This window comes from Panthera uncia, chromosome C2, assembly GCF_023721935.1.
Source record: "Panthera uncia isolate 11264 chromosome C2, Puncia_PCG_1.0, whole genome shotgun sequence".
Lineage (NCBI taxonomy): Eukaryota > Metazoa > Chordata > Mammalia > Carnivora > Felidae > Panthera > Panthera uncia.
The window spans coordinates 86,822,259-86,843,972 of record NC_064810.1 but is presented as its reverse complement, the minus strand read 5'-3'; the positions used below and the strand labels follow the sequence as shown (position 1 = coordinate 86,843,972).

Genomic DNA, 21,714 nt, shown 5'->3' with positions numbered 1-21,714 from the left:
CATGGCACAATACTTATGGAACAGAACTATGGCAAGCCCTTTCCATGTCTTCATGGATGTAGCTGGAGAGGGGTTTAGAATCTAAACAGACTACTTTCTCAAAGCTGAGCTCATGATGTTTTTGAAGAGAGGGGTGAATGCCCAGGATGAAATAAACTTTGTCACCAGGTTATAGCCTCTGCCCCTCGGAAAACTTTAGCATCTGAAATGTTGTTTAGAACGTGGGAGATATTTGAACTGGCCAGTTATATTGATTTTCAGAATCAGGAGTACACGATCCTGAGGGATCAGTCTCAGGGTTCACAGAGACATTTGGCTGAATGGAACAAAAACTCCCTGCCTTTGCCTGAAACCAAGACTGCCACCTCTTTGTTCCTCACTAAGGAAAAGGGAGCTTGACATACAGTAAACTGTCATGTGCCAGAACACATGTCTTAAGTTATGCATCTAGGGTCATTCTGAAAAATACCATTGACTCATTTCTTCATTATTTTTAAAAGATAATTGAAGTATAAAATATAATGGATTCCTTGATATTAACAGGTGTCTTTGCCCTATTTGAAAAAAAACGGCTCTTTCGTTAAGGTTTTGGCGTTAGTACAATTTTTAAAAATGGAATTTTGAGTTAAGGTTCTTAACTAAATATTTGTTTCTATTTGCTTTTCCTCTCACTAATTTTCCCACAGACTTATTTTTTTTCAGACCAAATTCCTTCTATTTCTCACTTTTAAGTTTCAGTATAATTAAAAAAATAATTGTTGGAAATACAGTCCATGGTTTGTCTCTTTTTTTGGCTTTTGGTTGTTTTGTTTGTTTTTTCGGTCCATTTTCTCATTCTCAGACTATGCATTAAGTCACAGGGTGATGGTCAGGCCAAAGTTTATCTTATCACACCAGAGTTTTTAGGTCATTTCCAGTTTTCTTATTTTTTCTTTTCAGACTTTCACTTGAAAAGAAAATTAATTGGGAAACACCAGTAAAGCTTTTTTCCTTCCTCTTTCAGCTACTCACCTGCCAACTGCCAATTCTTTCTGAATTCTTTATCTGATGTGCACAAGAGATAAGGAAATTGTGGCTGTTCCTGGAGCTGGCAATAGTTAAATGGAATTCTAGAGAGTGACTCAAACCCACATGTATTTTGTAGAGTCTTTTGATTACACACAGCTTTCTTGGAGACATAAAAACCTCTTGAAGGATTAGCTTGCTAGAGAGAATTACCATTTTGGAAGATTTGTGTCACATTTCAATGACAAAATTATTCAAAAAAATGCCCTCTGTAAATAATCTCTAACTTCTCACAAACATCTGAGCTCTTGGGGGCCAGAATCAGGGCATGATTTGCATAGATTAAATACACACACGTACATACACACTCACATTTACTAATCCAAAGGTCTCACGGTTGTGTTATGATACTCTCTGGAAACTTTCATCAGAATAACTGTACCAACTCTTTAAAGGAGGCTGTGATACAGACCATGAAAACACTGTTGTAGAAACCTTATTATAATCACTGATGTATTTGAGTTATATTAAGGCCACAGCTGAATTAACTTGGTTAAAATCCAAGTATGTTATATCTATCTTCTCCCCAACAGACTAATATGAAATTTAAAGTTTATTTTTTCATTTAACACTTTAAGGGACATAAATCATATATTATAAACACTTATGATGACTCTTCTGTTAGATTTAAATCTCATTTTTTTCAAAATGCAATCCTTGACATTGCTATTATCTGAGTTAGCTACCTCAAGTTCCCTGAGATTAATTATTTTTACCAGAATACAGGATGTGTTGGTGGAATATTTTGTTTATTATGCTTCTGTCTTATTAGACTTTCATCAAGTATTCAAGACAATATAAAATATTAATGCTGGACAATAACTTAAAATTTTTTGCAGTTGGTTAAATTCTCATCAGAAATAGTCCACAGAGGTTGAGTAATTTTGCACATTTGATTGATGACTGACCACTGTCAGTGGCCAAGAAACAAAATGCCACTCAAAATGCCAACCTTCTCTGTAAAGATGGAGTCCATGTCAAGTGAAAATGTAACTCACTTTACAAATCAGCCCAACAGTTGTCTTGGCTTTCGGGCTCCAGTCAAATATTTCATGGAAGAAAGGTAGTAGAGTGACTCTGTGCCCTTCCTCCTTATTTGAGACTTCCCTAGGTCAGGCTCCCACATTCTAACTTTCCCATCCCAAAGTAAATTGCAGTGAGAAGTTTTGGAGAAGTTAGCTCTGAGTATGAAATGTTCTCTGACAGGAAAATTTCAGAGAATGTGCTCATGCTTGTATGAATATAAGCAGGTGTTTCTATGGCTGGGATGGGGGTGGGAAAGATGGAGAGGTAGATGAGGGGTGGGGGAGAGAGCTGTGATATTCCTGGAAATAATTTGCTCTCATGTCATCCTGGTAAATGGCATCTCCCTTAAATCAGGCAGGCATAATGAATGGTGTGATACCTGGTAGCCTGCACAGTTATAAATACATGGCCTTTCATCCTAGAGATGGCCCATTACCACTCGCTGAAACAGTCTGTCACAGTGGTGCTCTGGGACCATTCATTTTTTATGACCCCCTTGGCGACGTGACTGGGATTTCCTGAAACCAAGCTCAGGTCCCTGCCCAGTAAGTGCTCCACATTAATACCCTCTGATTCCTTTCTTCCAAAGGTTATCATGTCTTGGTTTTATGTGTGTGTGTGTGTGTGTGTGTGTGTGCATGTGTTTTCCAAAGACAAACACACACATAGAGCAACAAGCAAGCTTGGCTTTGCTGGAAACACAGCTTATTCACAGAGTGAAGCTTGGCTAAAATTCAATCTTATAATATTCAGAAAGTTCAAAGTTTCCAGTTTAATGCATAGAAAGTAAGAAATTTTGAAAAGCATTTGAAAAATTATCTCTCCATTCTGAAGGCTCAGATTTCACATTGTGAAAGGCAAAACTTTCGCATCGCAATTGCAGCAAAACAGAGCCTTCTGATTTGCTGGCTGCTTCAAATAACAGTTGTCCCTTTGATAGTATTGACACCTATCTCCTTTCACAATCTAGTGCTTCTCCTGCACTTTGTAACATATCCCATCTGTTTTTTAGGGCCCCTGTCATAAGGAAACCTGGGAGAGCGAAGAAAGGCCTGATTGATCACAAGGTCCTATCAAATGTCAAAGCTGGCCCTGGCTGACCTCCCATCTATTCAGAGCTGCTTTGATTTAATCTCCAAACTGGCTGCTTCTCTAGGCTGTGAGTTCTGTCTGCAACCCATGTGTCAGCATTGAGATATGACCTGCTTCACGCTCCATTCATCTCATTTGAAGGACGGAAATTAAACTGGAGGGTCGAAGAGGGGAACTGCTCAAAATACACACACATTAACTGAAGGCTTTTGTGTGGGTGCATTATGAGTTTGAACAACCATTAAAAATTATATTAAAATGAAATTGATCTTTACTCCACTGAAATGGTTTAGAACTTTCCCCCCCTCCCACTACCCTCTCATCTATTCTTTCTTATAGTAATCATGTGATCCTGATCTCATTAAGGTTCAAAGTAAAGGAGAGAGAAATTTACAAATTTTCAGTTTGTTTTAAAAGGTGTCCTTTAGAAAATTAACTTATTGCCTGTGATTTGCACAGTAAATATTTGAAAAAAAGTAGAGATCCTAAAAGCTGATAACCAGACTAACAGAAATGTAGACTGCTATGTTTAGCACTATTGATTAAAGTAAGTTTCACTTTCCAAGGTTTTTTTTTTTTGAACTAATTTAAAATTCAAACTTTGGGAATAGTCCTCTAACTATCCTGACACACTGCTGTAGTATAAATCTATGTATCCTCGGTTCCATTATTTCTTTCTCAACTTGCCTTGCTCTTTTTATTGGCCCTTTTACACTATTAAGCAAGGTTAGTAACTACTGAAAGCTTGATTTCCTTACAGATTTGTTTGTTATAATCTCAAAAGTAAACTCTATTTCATCTGCTAGTGGTGTTCCAAAATTATGACTTAGGATAATAATATTCCAAATGTGTTTGGAAAGGGAGTTATATTTATTTCTACATGTATTCATTAGCTCATACATTCATGCACTTGTTATTTGAACTTTCTACTATAACAATACCCAAGTAGGGAAAATGCCTTCTATTCTTTATTTATAAAGTGTATTGCACGTTTCCTGTTATAATAGTAGTGCATATCCACTATCAATAAACAATCAACAAAGACAGGTGAGGAGAGAGAATGAGACAGAGACAGAGAGGCAGAGACAGAGAAGGACAGACAGTATACTAACACTTTTTATTTTCCTTTGTGGAATCACATTGTTCTTTTTTGGGAGAAGACTACACTTTCAGTTGTTTTGGTCACCCCCCTTTATGTATATATAATATCGTTTTGTATGGAAGTGATGATTTTATTTTGTTAATATTTTCCTGAAGACCATTTAAGTTTGAAAAAAATTTGCCACTATAAATGTTATTATATAAAAATATTTTTATGCTTCCATGATTTTCTCCAAAATTCTCTAATATGAAAATAGGCTGTGCCCAATTTACTATTTTCAGTCAAAAGTGTTACCTTTTCTTTTACAGTTCTTAATTTGAATATTCACTTGGAAATAACTTTCCTTCCTAAATAATCATATGTGTTTTCTTTAGTATATATTATTTACTTGTTTTATATTTAATATGTGTAAGAGAATGAATACTATAGTGAATATTCGTGTTATTTATACATAAACCATTTCACAGGACTTATGGAAAAGATTTCAAATCTAGTTATATGGAGGAAAAGATTCTGAGCATCTGAGGCATTCAAAGAATGCCACTTAAGCATTTAGTTTGCAAGCAGGAAAGCAGAAGAACACAATATGATTGTATCTCTCTTGTACTGCTTCTCAGTAAAATCTCTCTTCCTGCATATCCTTATGTAAATATCTTATTACTCAAGGCAGAATGTATTAAAAAATACATTTTGCAATTTAATTCATTCCTTACAGTGCCAGGTGGGAAGCTGGTTCTTTGTTTTAATGTGATACTTTGCAATAGAGCTTTTTACAATGATGGAAATGTTCTATATTTGCACTGTTCAATATGGTGGCCACTGGCTACATGTGGCTACTGAACACGTGAAATGTAGTTACCGCAACTGAGAAAGTGGATAATTGTATGTAATTTAAATTGTGGCCAGTGGCTCTCTTATTGAACAATACGGCTTTGGTAGTTTTGCCATTATTTAAAGTATGACAATAGTTTGTTAAACATTGTAGATGTTTACCCAGTTATTCAAGTTCATTTCATTAAAGAATAAGTATTAGATGGTGAGGAACTAATAGTCTTGGAATAAAATAATAAGAAAAAAGATAAAGCCTACTTGTGCACTGAAAGACATTTTTCACATTTTCTTTCAGAGAAGAAGATTGAAAGTTTCAATAAAGAAAGGTGATGATAATGTCTTCCTGGAACCCTTGGGTAAGATGGATTGGCAAAGAATAAAATGATCTAGGTTCTAAAATTTGGCTTTGATACTAACCACCTATTGAGTAAGTGACTTTTGGTGTCTTAGTTACTTGATATTCATGATAAAGGGTTTGGAATAAATAATTTTCTTTGTTCTTACTGTGGATAAATTGTATGAATCTATTCTGTTTTATATTTGGAATCAAATACTACATTTTCCCTCATATCTCAGTAATGTGTTTAAGTACCCAGTGCCAGATGCCTTGTTAGTGCTCAGTAAGTATTGGTTGAATGAATGGCCATACTTAGCTGTCTACTTGAATCAATAGCTGCTTTCACCATCCATCCTTGTAGCTTGCTATTTTCTACACTCAGACTGGGCAAGATTTTTAAACATGGATGGTTTCGATGCAGGAGAAATCCTTTGCTACAGAGTGGTAGAGGATCATTGGCATACCTCTTTGGCCAAGCTGAAGTCCTTCTCAGCCAAGACTGTGCAGCTGTTAAAGGAGTGGACAGAGGCCTTCTCCTGTGACTTCCAGGATGAGAAGGCCATGGTTGAACCGAAGACTATTACCCACCGGGTCACACAGTGTAATGAGGAGAATGGCACAGTGAAGAAGGCTATTTCCCAAATGACACAGAGCCTGCTGCTGTAGCCGGCTGCCCAGAGCCAGCTTCAGGAGCTGTGGGAAAAGCTTCCCTCACCAGCCATGGACAAAGGGTCTTTCCTCAAGGCTAAGCCACCAGCCACTCAGAAGGACATCCTGGGTGTGTGCTTTGACCCCCTGGTGCTGGCCCAGCAGCTGACTCATATTGAGCTGGAGAGGATCAATAGCATTCACCCTGAGGATCTGATGCAGATCGTCAGCCACATGAACTCTTGGGACAAGCACCGGTGCCAAGGGGACCTGACCAAGACATATAGCCTGGAAGCCTGTGACAGTGGTTCAACTGCCTTAGCATGCTAGTGGCCACTGAGGTGTGCCAGGTGGTGAAGAAGAAGCACTGGACTCACATGCTAGAGTTCTTTCTTGCTGTGGCCCAGAAGCACTTTAATATCGGGAATTTCAACTCTATGATGTCCATCATCTCTGGCATGAACCTCAGTCCTGTGGCGAGGCTTAAGAAAACGTGGTCCAAAGTCAAGATGGCCAAGTTTGACATCTTGGAGCACCACATGGACCCATCCAGCAACTTCTGCAACTACCGCACGGCCCTGCAGGGGGCCACACAAAGGTCCCAGATGGCCAACAACAGCAGAGAGAAGATTGTTATCCCTGTATTCAACCTTTTCGTTAAGGACATTTACTTCCTGCACAAAATCCATACCAATCACTTGCCCAATGGGAATGTTAACTTCAAGGAATTTAGGGAAATCTCCAGACAAATCCATGAGTTCATGACATGGACTCAGGTAGATTGTCCCTTCGAGAAGGACAAGAAGATTCAGAACTACCTGCTCACGGCACCCATCTGGAGCGAGGAAGCTCTCTTCATCATCTCCTTTGAAAGTGAAGGTCCTGAAAACCACATTGAGAAGGATAGCTGGAAGACTCTTAGGATGACTCTCCTTAACAGAGCCTGAAGGCATGGATGCAGCCTGCAGATGCTGGATGAAGTACACACATGCACTGAGTTTTAATCTTGATTAAAGAGGTTGAGATGAGGAGGCCTTACTGGTTGGGGTCCATTTTGTATATGACTTTTATGGAAAAAAAAGGTAATTATTTCATGTATTAAAAAAAAAAGTTTCTACTAAACCTTCGCTAAAAGGTTCTACTTCCAGAGATAGACAAGGAAGTGTGAGGTTCCAGAACTTGACTGACCTTCATAAAGGAAACTCCTCAGGATGCTCCTAAAGGCCTGAATAAAGTACACTGAGGTGATGATGGGAAGGCTAGAGAAGGGCCAGAATGCAATGAAGGCTTAACTTCCTGATACTTATCATATATAACTTCTCTGAAAAGGAGTTTCCATACCTCAGCCATACTGACTACTCTGATTACTCAAGTCCAGAATAATTAAGCTTTCCTTCTTTTATATTTTGATATATCATATATTTTACTTGTTAGATATTTAATGTTACCTTCTTTGGGACATAGTTTTTAATGTGATGATGTATTTTTAATCCAATGAGACTGTTAACTTCAGTAAGGACAAAGGCACAAATCTTATCCCTGGCACACAGTTTTCTGTATCTCACAAACCTCATTCTAGTGTAATCTATTCTTCCCCACCCGAGATCAAACATATGGGAAGAAACTGTCTAAACAGGAAAGCATTGTACAGGCATTATTAGTTGTTATTATGGTAGGAATTGATATTGTAGGTAGTTTAATATTTACTGTTTTTTCTGTTACCTACTCTCATCTGGAAACTTGGTTAACATTTTTCAGAGCTCACTATAGATACCCTGAAATCTTCCCAGAATTTCTAGGATTTCAATCCTATAAGAACGTCTAAGGAAAATTCATTATGCTCTTCCCTGAGAAGAGATAATATTAAAAATTAATGACCATTTCAGTCCTCTCGGATGATATATAATTCAGGGTAGGGGAGGAGGTCTGTCACTATCCTTTTCAAGGGCAATTCACAACAACAATTTGAGTGATAAATCCCTGAAGCTTGATGTTCTTCCCATTGTAGAATGTGAGTATTGACAGTGTCTCCTTTTAAAAGTAGCAATATTTCATTTTAAATTAGTGCACCTGGTTGAGAAAAAAAAGGGTCAGTGTAGTAAGAGCTATATAGATACTCATATCTTTTACTCCCATGAATTTCACAACTAAAACTATATCTTAAAGAAATAGCTCAATAGAAATCAAAATCTAAGGGAATGAATACCTTACTTATGCCTAATCAATGATGAAAATAATTTGGAAACCGTTTAAATTAAATTAAAGAAATTAAAGTATACTACCAAGAAAAAGCATTATAAAGATGTTAACTTTTAACATTTTAGAGCCTATATGCATAAATGTTCATGCCATAATGTCAAGTGGAAAAACGATAGAATGAATATTTTTACTTAAGTATATGAGATGTTTATATATGTATGGGCACTAACATTCCACAAATAGAGTTGTTTCTTTGGGTAGAAGGTTTCTATTATGTAAAAAACACAACTTTGGGATTAGAGCTAGGTTTGAAAAACTCTGCTCCAAACTGACAGTGGCAAATTATGAAACTTTCCAAATATTAGTTATTTTTTTCCTTATTAATGTGTGTGTGTGTGTGTGTGTGTGTGTGAAAACTAAATAAGAAAATCCACTTAAAGAGCACAGGACATAGTAGGAGCTCAATACCATTATTTCTCTTTACTAAATACCTGAGACTTCCTTAGGATGACAAATTTACTCAAATTGGTTTTTGTAGAAATTTCAATATTCTTGTTTTTGACCCAAATAAGAATTTTTAGAAGGCAATTAGAAATTAAGGATTAACATGGTAGCTCTTCTATAATTGGTAACCTTTATATTTCAATGGATTTCAGAAGGATATTAAATATCCTGAGTTGGAGATCAATTTTTATATGCAATTGAAAATATAAAGCTCAGAATGGTATATTAATTTGTGATAACTAGTTTTATGTGTCAACTTGACTGGCCACAGGGTGCCCAGATTAAACATAATATCTGGCTGTGTCTGTGAGGGCATATCCAGATGAGATTAGTATTTGAATCAATGGATTTAGCAAAGTGAATTGCCCTTCTCAACATAGGTGGGCATGATCCAATCCCTGGAGGGCCTGGATAGAGAAAACGCTTGAGGAAGGAGGAATTCTTCCCCTTTTCATACCTTTTTCCTGCCTTACTGTTTGCGGTGGGATATCTCATTTCATCTCATCTCCTCTCCTCTCAATTCATCTTCTCTGGCCCTTAGACTAGGATTTACAACATATGCTCTCCTGGTTCTCAGGCAGTTGGACTCAGACCATCAGGTTTCTTGGATCTCCAGTTTGCAGATGGCAGATCATAGGACTTCTCAGCCTTGAAAATTACATGAGCCAATTCCTCATAATAAATCTCTCTCTCTTTTGATAGATGATAAAATTTTATAGATAGATATAATAGATATGTCTATTATTAGATAAATAGATGGGCAGATATATCCTATGACTTTTGTTTCTTTGAAGAACATAGACTAATACAATTTTGGTACCAAGGGTATGGAATTGTTTCTCTAATCTAATTAGGTTTAAAGATGCTAATGACTCTCTTTCCAGTATGGAGAGAGCACTTATAATCCACAGTGTAAACTGTTTATAGAGATATGCAAAACATCTGCATAAATCACTTATTTATAAGAAACAAGGAGCTAGGTGACATAGTATATGGAACTTCTGACATTTTTGAAAAATTAATGAATATAATGACATTGACTGATTGCTTCTAATATTATTGACAAAGTAGCAAAAGAAAAGGAGGAGTTCAGAGATTTAAATTCCCAGCTCAAGCTCTTCACAAATGACCTAAGAGCTACTATGCATTCCTGGAAAGACCCTTATCACCTGTAGCTACAGAGCTGAAGCTGCTAAAAACCAAATGTAGAACCTCATCCTGTGACTTGTTAAATTACAATGCAACTTGAACTCCCAGCCTCACAGGGTGTCTACTATTAAAGTGAGGACATTGAATGGGCAAGAATGGGATCATAAGCTGGGATGAGGTTGTGTGAAGATTCTGCTGAAGCTGAGGACATTGAGTGTCTAAATTCTGGTAATTCTTCCTTACCAGTGGAGGAAGTCTCCCCATCTCCAGCAGAGTGGGCCTCCTCACCCCCTCACTCCTCACAGTGGCATTCCCACCTCTAGTGGTACTGGCCTTGTCATCCACGGTGGTGTTGGTCTTTCCACCCCTGACTGACCAGATTGACCCTACATTCCCTGGGAAAACTGTAATGGCCTCCCTTAAGGTATTTGACATGCATGACAATGCTGAATCTCCTCAGAACCCATCCAACCACCCCTCTTTGCTTCTAGACCTATCACTAGATTCAAGTACCAGCAGGTCCCAAAGATGAGGTATTCTGTGTGACCAATGAGAAGGTGTATTACATCTGGCTAACTTTTCTAATTTATATAGACGGAAATCTAGGGGACATGTGGGAATAGATACTAAAGATGTAGGACAATGGTGGAAGGAACAGAAAGTGGGATCAAGCTATATTTATTGACACAGGTTCATAAAGCAGATTATGCATTTAATGTTGTAATTCAGGGAGTTTAGAAAGGACTCTAATAGTTTCTTTGGTTGGTTGGCTGAAACATGGATCAAGAGATGACCCTGTGAGTGAGTTGGAAATACCAGACATGCTTTGTAGAGGAAGGGATCCAAAGGCTTAGGGACATTACAGTGTTAGAGAGTAGATTTACCATTTAAGAGTGACTTACCGGGGCGCCTGGGTGGCGCAGTCGGTTAAGCGTCCGACTTCAGCCAGGTCACGATCTCGCGGTCCGTGAGTTCGAGCCCCGCGTCAGGCTCTGGGCTGATGGCTCGGAGCCTGGAGCCTGTTTCCCATTCTGTGTCTCCCTCTCTCTCTGCCCCTCCCCCGTTCATGCTCTGTCTCTCTCTGTCCCCAAAATAAATAAAAAACGTTGAAAAAAAAAAAAAAGAGTGACTTACCGAAATTAGGAGGGTCCAGAAGACATACATTTCAGCAGGACTGTGAGGAATAAATTTGTAAGGAATAAATTTGTAAGGGAAGCCCTGGTGTCCTTGAAAATCTCTGTAATTAGTCTTCTCTGTACACCAGACCTCACAGTGGGCACTGCAGTCACTGAATTGGGAAACCTCAATGCAAGGTCATTAACTGGATCCCAGGGTAGAAAGGGCCAAGTGGTGGTACTCAACCATCACAGGCAAGGTAGGTGTGGTTACTATAATGGACACCAGAGTCAAAGCAGCAATCAGAATATTCTGACTCACGCAGACCTATGGTACTGGCTAATTGATCATGATGTCTCTAGAAATGAAATAGCTAGAAAGCCTGCTAAATTCTTACTTGATCTGTACAAGTAGAAAAGTTCTAGGTCAAGTAAATAAGTCTAACCTGAATCATAAGAACAGAAAGCCATGTCCCTTCAATCAATTCCCGGACATGAGCCAGTTTCCACACCCAGAAAAATTTGAATGAAGGGGAAGCTGGATCCCCTTGAGGTATGACTTCAGTACACTACTGAAAATGTATACTACTAATATTTCTCTCAGCCATCCCCAAAAGGAACTATGGCCTTTTACCAGGGTAACCCTCTATTGGTGGAAGGAAATAATCAGACATTTGGGGATTATTGGACAAAGGCTCTGAACTAACACTAATTCCAGGAGACTCTAAGCCATTACTGTGGCCCCACAGTCAGAGATGGAGCTTTTAGATATCAGATGATCAGTGGAATTTTAGCACAGGTCTATATTACAGTAGGCCCAATGGATCCCTGAATCTATCTTGTGATATTTCCCCAGTTCTAGAATGCATAGTTGGAACAGACATACTGAAAAGCGGGCAGAAACCCCACATTGGTTCCTTGACCTATAGGATAAAGACTATCATGGTGAAAAAGGACAAGGGGAAGCCACTAGAACTATCCTTCCCTAGCAAAATAATAAATTAAAAGCAATACCATGTTCCTGGAGGGATTGCAAAAGGTTAGTGCCACCATTAAGGATTTGAAGGATGCAGGGCTGGTGTTTCCCACCACATCTCCCTTCAACTCTCCCATTTTGCAGAAGACATGCACAAGACAGGTGGATTGTGGAGAATGACCAGTGGGTTATTGAAATTTAACCAATTGGTGGCTCTGATTGCAGCTGCTTTAGCCAGATGTAGTTTTATTGCTTAAAGAAATTAACACATTCCCTGATACCTAATAGATAGCGATTGATCTGGCAAATGTCTTTTTCTCCATCTCTGTCCATAATGTCTGCCAAAAGCAGTTTTTTTTTTTTTCAGTTGGTAAATCCGGCAATATGCTGTACTATCTCAGGGGTACATCAACTGTTCACTCTCCTGGTGTCATAATTTAGTTTGCAGGGATCTTGATCTATTTTCCCTTCCGAAAGATATCACCCCCCAGTCCATTACATGGATGATAGCATACTGATTGGGCCTAGTGAGCAAGAGGTAGCAAGTACTTTAACCTTGTTATAAGACATTTTTTGTCAGAGGGTATGAAATAAATCTAACTAAAATTCATGGGCCTTTAATATCAGTGAAACTTCTAAGGTCCAGTGGTGTGGGGCATGTAGAGATATTCCTTCCAAGGTGAAAGGTAAGTTTTTGCATCAGACCCTTTTACCACCCCCAAACAGGCATGTAACCTATAGTGCCTCTCTGGATTTTGGAGGGAGTTAACAGGTTGGCTCAGGTGACTGATTCTGACTACCAAAAAGAGATTGGACTGCTATTCCACAACAGTGATAAGGAAGAGTATGTCCGGGCTATATGACATCCCTTAAGGCATCTCTTAATATTGTCAGTCCCAGATTAAGACCAATGAAAAATTACCACCACCCAATCCAGGCAGGACTGCTCATGACTCAGACTGCAGGAACAAAGATTAGGGTCACCCTACTGGGTAAAGAACCATGACCAGTTGAGGTGCTTGAAGGCAAAAGGAATACAGAACGAGTAGTGGAAGACAATAGTTCTAAATAGCAGCTATGACCATATGACCCATTACAGAAATGAAGACTGTGATTTTCATGAATATTTACTCTTTATTTTTCTATGAATACACTTATGTGGTGTGTGTGTATGTTCTTTGAATCTGTGTGTGTGTGTGCGTATATATATATATACATATATATATACATATATATATATATACGCACACACACATACATATATTTTTTTTTCCTTTGTTCTTTTATTTACTTATATAAAATAAGATATATTAACTTTATATCATAGCATTTAAGTATTGCTAATCTTAAATCATAGTATTTAAGTTATAGGATGTCAAGGAGAATAGAAAACATGAATCAAGGACTTTACCTTCTCTTCTGGGGCAGGAATTTGTGAGTTTTTGGTTGTGCACAGGATAGTTATATAATGTTAGGTGGAATTATGACCTTGTTATTGTCTTTATTTGAAGATTAAATATGGTTTAAGAAGATGCACATGGGTGTCAAGTTGACGAGACGTGGACTTATGATTGTTAATTTTGTGTGTAAATTTGGCCATGAGGTGCACAGATTAAACATTATTTCTGGGTGTGTCTGTAGGAGTCTTTCAGGTGAGGTTAACATTTGAACCAGTGGACTCAGTAGAGTGGAATATCCTCACCAGTGTGGGTGGGCATCATCCAATCTTTTGCTTCTGTTCTTCTGAAGAACCCTGACTAATCCACGCTGATCTTGACTATAAACTAGAGAAGTTTGCATTTGTTTTCCCCATACTGTTGACGTTAAATTCTGGAACACTTATATATACTTTCCATTAGCCTTCTGGGAGCTCCTTTCTGTTGATTCAAGGATGGAATGTCCCCCAACTATAAGGCAATTTCGGAATACCTAGAAACTCACTATGTAGTATATTTGAGTATTTAAAGGAAATTGGTCTTATAAATGAAAGAAGATGGGCAATGATGGAAAAAGTGACCTTTGCCGCTTTGTAGTAGAGGCCAGAGAGGACAAGGGAAGATCAAACAAGGGGATTAAAGTTCTTTGTCAAGTGAAACTATTCCTTGTACCCATGCTTAATTACAAAAGGAAATTAGGAACAAGTGCATGTGTATTACTGCATGTATTAATGTAGAGTTTAATTGGTTTGGAGTAAATTAATGGCTGCTTGCAATATTTCTGGCAATTTGTTATAAGCTGTGTAATTTTAAATTGGTTTCTTGAAAATGCTGGGTAAAACATTTTAATTCACACATTGCTTTAGGAATTGATTGGGGGATAATAAAATATAATGAAGTGTTTTACCTCAGATGGATGTAAGTTCTATTTGCTCTGCAATTTTTTTTTTAAATTTGAACGCAAATAATGAGTACACTGCTAGGATCTTTCGAAGAGCTGTAACTGTTTGTAAGTTACTTGTCTCTTTCTCCATTGGGCAAACTATAGCTATTTTAAAATTCTATTTTCTTGAAGCAGTAGAGAACAAGGAGAATCCTCTAGGGCTTTCCTCTTTTATCCAAGAAAAATTATATGTGAAATTGAAAAGCAAGGAGGTATAAAAATCTGGCAACTCAGCAAGGAAATTATTATAAGAGACTAGAAATTGGGACACTTGCATGTGGGCCACTAAAGAGAAGTTCCATGAATTCTTAGCTGGTTTGTGGTAGCAATAGGATTCCATATGACCAACTGTGAAATGGAGGTGATGTCAGTGGGTTTTACCTGATGTGAAAATTAAGTGCAAGTCATCTGAGAAAAATGACAGTTATTCTTCTAAGACAGTCAACCAAAAAGAAAGCAGTGGTGTTTATTAGCATACAGTTTTTTGATTTTTGAAGATTATTTTCCTGCTGTGACCATAAGTACCTGGGAAAATTTCAGGCAAAAGGAGATCTGGGCATTTGAACCCCCTTAATGAACATAGGGCCCCTCCGTGTTATGGAAATTGGGCTCCTCTCCCTTCCTTGCTAGCCAGGCATTCACTTCCTGTTGGATTTCTTCATTTCAACTAAAATTTTCAGCTTCCAGAAATACAGTTACCCACAATTTGCCCGCTCTCCTTTTGAAAACTTTTTTTGCCATTATTTTCTTTTGTGGCTGAGCAGGCAGTGATAGAACCTAGAAAATAACTCTGGAATAGCTTATAACCTAAATATTCCAGAATTTATCCTCAAGTTACCAGTGATATTACTACTGACAAAGCAATGTCTCCCCCCACCCCCGCCCAAATGCTCTGTTTTCCCTTTCTGTTACTGTCCTACATTTTATGGATTCTTTTCTGAAATATCTAATTTCCTCATGCCAGTTCCTTTCTTTCTCTTACCTTCAACTTGAAAGTCTATTCTAAGAAAAGCTTTCCCCAATTCTGACTCTCTTCTGCTTGTCTTTCTGTAGGTTGTACTTCTATTATAGAGTTGATCATATTACATATTGTAACTTTTTACATATGAATTTGATTCTCCCATTGGGCTTGTGAGCTCCTTGAAAGCAAGAACTGTATTGTATTCTTCTTTGTAGCTCTTTGTAGCTTAATTATGTTCATGTGCACAGTAGGCACCCAACAACACATACTAACTTATTTAAACTAAGTTGTAAATGACTAATAAAGGTTATTTCTTACATTGGCAATGCATTTTAACAAGTGGGTATAGATTTCATCTTGGAGACTTGGGGAATTAGTAAGTAAGAAGACAAGGTCTCCTTTTCTTATTTTGGTTTTAATCAGAGGAGACACTTTGGCACATCTGAAGTAACATCACAAGAGCTCTTCCTTTTCTGTCTACCTCTGTAGCCATTTGTGGATTCCCAGTTTTGTTTGTTTGTTTGTTTGTTTGTTTGTTTGTTTTTTGTTTGTTTCCATTCTTATTTTCTAGCAGTTTTAGTCTTGGTTGTTAGCTGGAAATGTAGAGATCTTTTTGGAGGAGGGGCTCTTCTTCTTTCTTCATTTATTTGTATTTGTTTCTCTTTTTGGCAAAAAGCTTTCCCCAGTGTTATTTGGCTTCCTCACTGCACCCTTTTAAGGTGGGAGGAAAGATAATATAATCTTATTTAAAGAAATCGAAGTTCAGAGAGTCAGGCTGCTTGAATTCATTATGACTGAAAAACTAGAATTTTTATCCTTATTCTTCATTACCCCAATTCAGTACTCTTTCATCCTAAAATAACTTTACATAGCATATATTCATCTTAGGATATTTTCTCAGTAAACTTAGAGATCAAGTACATAATATTAGACCTATGAAATGATCTGGTTTAACAACACTTTATTACACCGATTCTTCTTCACTTAAAGTCTAAGAGATGTTTTTGTCCATCAACAGACAATATCCATTTATTTAAGTTTAGATATCTTATTAACTTCATTGATTTGTTACTACAACTGATCACCTTAGGTATTCTCAGCACATCAACATAGTGATTAAAATAACAATAATCTCTAGGAATGAAGTTTAAATACATGTTGATATTAAACTTCTCCATAATCCACAGAACTATTTTGGTCTTCTTAGTACCAGTTAAATTTATACGACAAGATTAAATTGGACCATCTGTGACACATACCTTCAGAAACATGTGTTATCAATGACCACTTTGAATTTTCAAGGTCCATCCCTAGAAGGCTGTTAATAACTCCTATGCTTTCATTATCCTCCTATCACCATGTTCAAAAATAGACGCAACTCAATATTAACAAATGAAGATCATTAAAATACTAATACATGTGATACCACCAAGTATCTTTTTTATGTGTATATAAAAAAAAGAGATAGATAAACCAAAAGATATCAGCCATAGCAAAGATTAGCATATAAACCCCATATGGGAGTTTCTTCTTTCTATTTTACTGGTATCAAGAGCTTCTAAAAACTGAACATAGCACATTTTCCTCTCCTCCAGTCAGAAGTTGTGCGTGGATTTTCAGATGTGGATGCTGAACCTTGCTTACCTCAATCAACTGTATCTATCTGAAGCCTTTCAAATCTGGCCAACCCATTGGTAACAAAACTTCTTAGTGTTGATTCCCCATAAGTGGCTTCACCCTGATTATTCCTTTTTACTTTCCAGTAATAATTTTACTTGACATTTGATGTCAGTCCTACTCAGCCTACTTTGTTTAGGAGTGCAATTCTCTGGTAATTTCAGAGTCCCATCTCTTTCCTGGGCATTTGACTTTGGTCTCTTTGGCCCATCCTTTGGCATTTCTCCTCGACTTTGTTTAGAGATCTCTTGATTGCAATAATGAAAGCCTAATAGAGACTAGCATGAAATAGAATAGCATGTCCAAACCTGAAGAATAATTAGTATAGGGGTGTATATTGCCACTGACATTTTTTTTGACATTTTGTCTTTGCTTCTCTTTTCACATCCACATCTTTCTTTTCTCATATCACAGCCTTCATTTCTCAGTTTTCTAGTTGTGATGAGAAGTGGTTTTTGTATTCATTTCTCAGGAATTCATCACTTCTTTTCAAGCAAGCAGCTAAAATGAGCAAGAATCCCAAAGACACATGCCAAATACTCAGAATGATTTACCCAGCTTGGGTCAGATGCCCACCCTTGGACCAATCACATGTAATCAGGGGGCAGGGTAATATTATACCATCAGAGAAAGCCTGTAGTAACTATGTGGATATAGATGGGTTTAGCAGGTTGAGGGAAGGGAGTAATTAGCAGTTGAAAAAAAAAAAAAAAAAAAAAAGACAATTTCAGGGGAAATTCTGTTCTCAATAGAACCCTTTTCTCTCAACTGCTACATCATTTTTCCAAGAATAACATGACTTTACAGTCTATGCCAAAAGTAACCAAAAATCAAGTGGTTTGATACTCTTTTGCTTTAGATCTCTGCTCAGTGAGCTTTTAATATCTGTCTGGCCTTTTGAAAATGAAATATTATTTATTGTGTCTTCAGCTCTTATAATTAGCTCAAGAAAACAGCTACCTTGGCCACAGCATTTCTTTCTTTCAGACAGAAAAACAAAAGTCTGTTTCCTGGCTGTCTCCCTCTCCCTCTGCTTTACCGTCGCCTCTTAACTAAGGGAAAATTCTAAAGAAAGCCAGTGGTCATTACTGGTGTCAACCTTGCCACTATCTTCTCACTCCATGTCACTCATTTCCCCCCTCCTAATGAAGGCTTCATTATCCTACAGGGAATATACCATGTGAAGTCTACACTTTACAATTTGGCATTTTGCTAAAGATCACACTTTCACTGGGCCTTGGGGCTGCCAGGGGTTCTTTCCTTGGATCTTGTGTTCTTCTGTAGACCTTGTCTTTTCCCTTTCTGGAAACTATTGTCTGATGCTAAAATTTTAGTCACACTGTAGTTGTCCTCTCAGATCATTGGGTGAGACAGAAATAGCAACACACTCACAGAATACTAATTTAGAGATTGTTGATGGACTCTAGTTAAAATAATTCAACTTGAATTATGACTGAACTCATGAAAACACTAACATTTCAAACACTCATGGAACATTGCACAGTTGGCTGTAGTAATTAATAAGCATAGAATTAATTATTAGAATCTGCAAGCTATAAATTCTTCATCAAATAAAGACAGAATTAAGGCATATGTTAACTTTCTGATGTGTTTTGGTACAGTGGTTCCCAGCTCTGGATGCATATAAGAACTAACTGGGACACTATTTAAAAACACATATTCTTAATCTCTACCTAAAATTTACTAAAATGAGAATCTTTTGGGGAGAAATTTTAATGCGTCTTGGGTCTTGATGGCCAGCTAAACTGGAAATCACTGATTTCTAATGCAGCTATACTCCTTCCTTTAAGTGAATTCCAGGAAGTCATGTTACTCAGAGATGTGACATTGGCAGAGCAGAAGTCAACTTTACTGGTAAGTCCAGAGAGTTATCTTGTATGTCCCCATAATCCTAGCCCCAGGTAGTTCTACCCTCTGCATCCTTTGTTTCCACTTGACATCTTTTCAGATAATCTTCCTGTATCAGAGCTTATCCCATCAAGTTTAAGAAGAGAGACAATGGCTCCACAGAAGACATCCAGATGGCCAATGGACACATGAAAAAATGTTCAACATCACTCATCATCAGGGAAATACAAATCAAAACCACAATGAGATAACACCTCACACCTGTCAGAATGGACAACATTAACAACTCAGCCAACAACTGATGTTGGCGAGGATGCGGAGAAAGAGGATCTCTTTTGCATTGCTGGTGGGAATGCAGACTTGTGTAGTCATTCTGGAAAGCAGTATGGAGGTTCCTCAAAAAATTAAAAATAGAACTACCCTACGACCTAGTAATTGTACTACTAGGCATTTATCCATGGGATACAGGTGTGCTGTTTTGAAGGGACACATGCACCCCCATGTTTATAGCAGCACTATCAACAATAGCCAAAGTATGGAAAGAGCCCAAATGTCCACCGATGGATGAATGGAAAAAGAAGATGTGGTATATATATATGCAATGGAGTATTACTTGGCAATCAAAAAGAATGAAATCTTGCCATTTGCAACTACATGGATGGAACTGGAGGGTATTATGCTAAGTGAAATTAGTCAGTCAGAGAAAGACAAAAATCAAATGATTTCACTCATGTAAGGACTTTAAGAGACAAAAAGATGAACATAAGGGAAGGGAAACAAAAATAATATAAAAACAAGGAGGTGGACAAAACAAAAGAGACTCTTAAATATGGAGAACAAACAGAGGGTTATTGGAGGGGTTGCAGGACAGGGGATGGTCTAAATGGGTAAGGGGCATTAAGGAATCTACTCCTGAAATCATTGTTGCACTACATGCTAACTTAGATGTAAATTTAAAAAAAATAAATAAAAAAAAAAAAAGAGAGAGAGAGATAATGGTTCTTCTCCACACCCAAAGTCTTGGGTGATTTGAGAGGGGAGAGCCATATTCCATTTGGCTGCAGAGTATTCAGGAGATGGAAGTGAGAGAAGCACCACGTGACAGAAACTGCCTGTGTTCTAGCCTCTTGGGCTTTTTTTCTGTCTTCAACCAGGACCACTTGCATTCGTGCCTATAGCTTCAGCCCCACCCTACTCATTAAGACCAATTTGATCTTGGATGTGAACAAAAATTGAGCTTTAACCCAACCTTGAGGGCATCTCTTCCAGCCTAGCCTTGATGTTGTGATCTGCCTCTGATAACCAGTTTTCAGCCTCCCTCTACATGTTAGAGTCTCTATCTTGGCAACCTGCCTGATACTTCAGTCTTTCCAAGTCACGTTTTTCATAGAGTGGTATGAGAAATCCTTCACTGGGATCTTGTGAGGTACCTCTCAAAAATGCAGGGGGATGGGCTAAATGGGTGATGGGTATTAATGATGGCACTTGTGATAAGCACTGGTGTTTTATATAAGTGATGAATCCCTAAATTCTATTCCTGAAACTAATATTGTATTATACTGTATGTTAACTAACTAGAATTTAAATAAAACTTGAAGCAAACAGACAAAAAAATGCAGTTTAGGAGCCATTATGTCAGAATTTCTAGGACTGGAGTCCAACATGTGCATTGAAAACTAAGTGGGTAGTCAGGACTTTATCTGGAGAGTCTTACTTATTCTTTAATACAGAAATCCTGGAATTCCATACATGTCTCTGTAGCTTATGTTTCTAGTTATTTTCACTATCACTCTGACTTTTGGGTGAAAGTGTAGTATAACACAATATTTGTGTGTTTCTCTTTTAGCAGAAACATCCATAAGATATCACCCCAAAATATGGCTGGGAGTGCATTGTCCATACACAGTATTTGGTTGCAGGACATTTTGATGTGCTGATCAAAAAATATGTTTTGTATTGCATTTTTGGAGAAAGTAATTGTGTTTCCAACCATACCTATCCAGAAATATTACAAAATGCAACTCACTCTATGAAGGGCAATTAATTTTTATTGTAATTATTTATAATCCTCATTAAGAGCAATTAATATGATATATTACTTCTAGTAATTTAAATGACTATAATAATAGTAGTAACATCTGGAATTTTCAAGGTACCTTTTATTTAAAAGGCCCAAATATTATGAAAAAGAATGAGTTAGTTTTGTAAAACATTTCCTAGGTGTTCTTCTAGTTACTTATTTACAAGAAATATATATTCACCTACATGCTACCTATGTGGTGAAGAAATTGTTCTCTCAAAGCCAAATATAAATTAGGATAAGGGCTTTATTTTATATCAGATCAAATAGCTGTAACATATCTTGACAAGCACTACTAAGAACTAATGAAATTATATTATTACAAAAACAATCAGATCTGACTCCAGCAAACCCCACTTACAGCAATATTTAACTTATGTAGCAAAGCTAACATTTCTGCAAAATATCCTTGCACCAAGGCTGACGTGAGTTAGAATTGGTAAATCACAATAGGAATTCAGCTATAAGGCACAAATTAGAGGTGATTTATTTAGAGGCTTTAAATCTGAGAAGGAGTTTTAAAGTTGACTCTATGTAAAGGATGTTCCTGTTTTTATGAATGCTAATTACCAAAAATTATAACATAATTCATCTGCATTGTCACTGAACTGCCTAGGGGTAACTCATAAGTTTTCTCCCTTAAATGAGTGTGTTAGTGTAGCATGCAACAATCCCAAAAGTGAATGAGGCCAGTTTTTTTTCAA

The 21,714-nt window shown here is 37.4% G+C and overlaps 1 protein-coding gene across 1 annotated transcript; it reads left to right on the top strand.

The window, feature by feature from the left end:
* Positions 1-5,855: 5,855 nt before the first annotated feature.
* On the top strand, positions 5,856-7,279 carry LOC125921595 (ras-GEF domain-containing family member 1A-like). The gene is given in 2 exon segments (XM_049629196.1): positions 5,856-6,402; positions 6,405-7,279. Coding segments are annotated over 2 exon segments (1,191 nt in total). The 3' UTR covers positions 7,049-7,279.
* Positions 7,280-21,714: the final 14,435 nt, after the last annotated feature.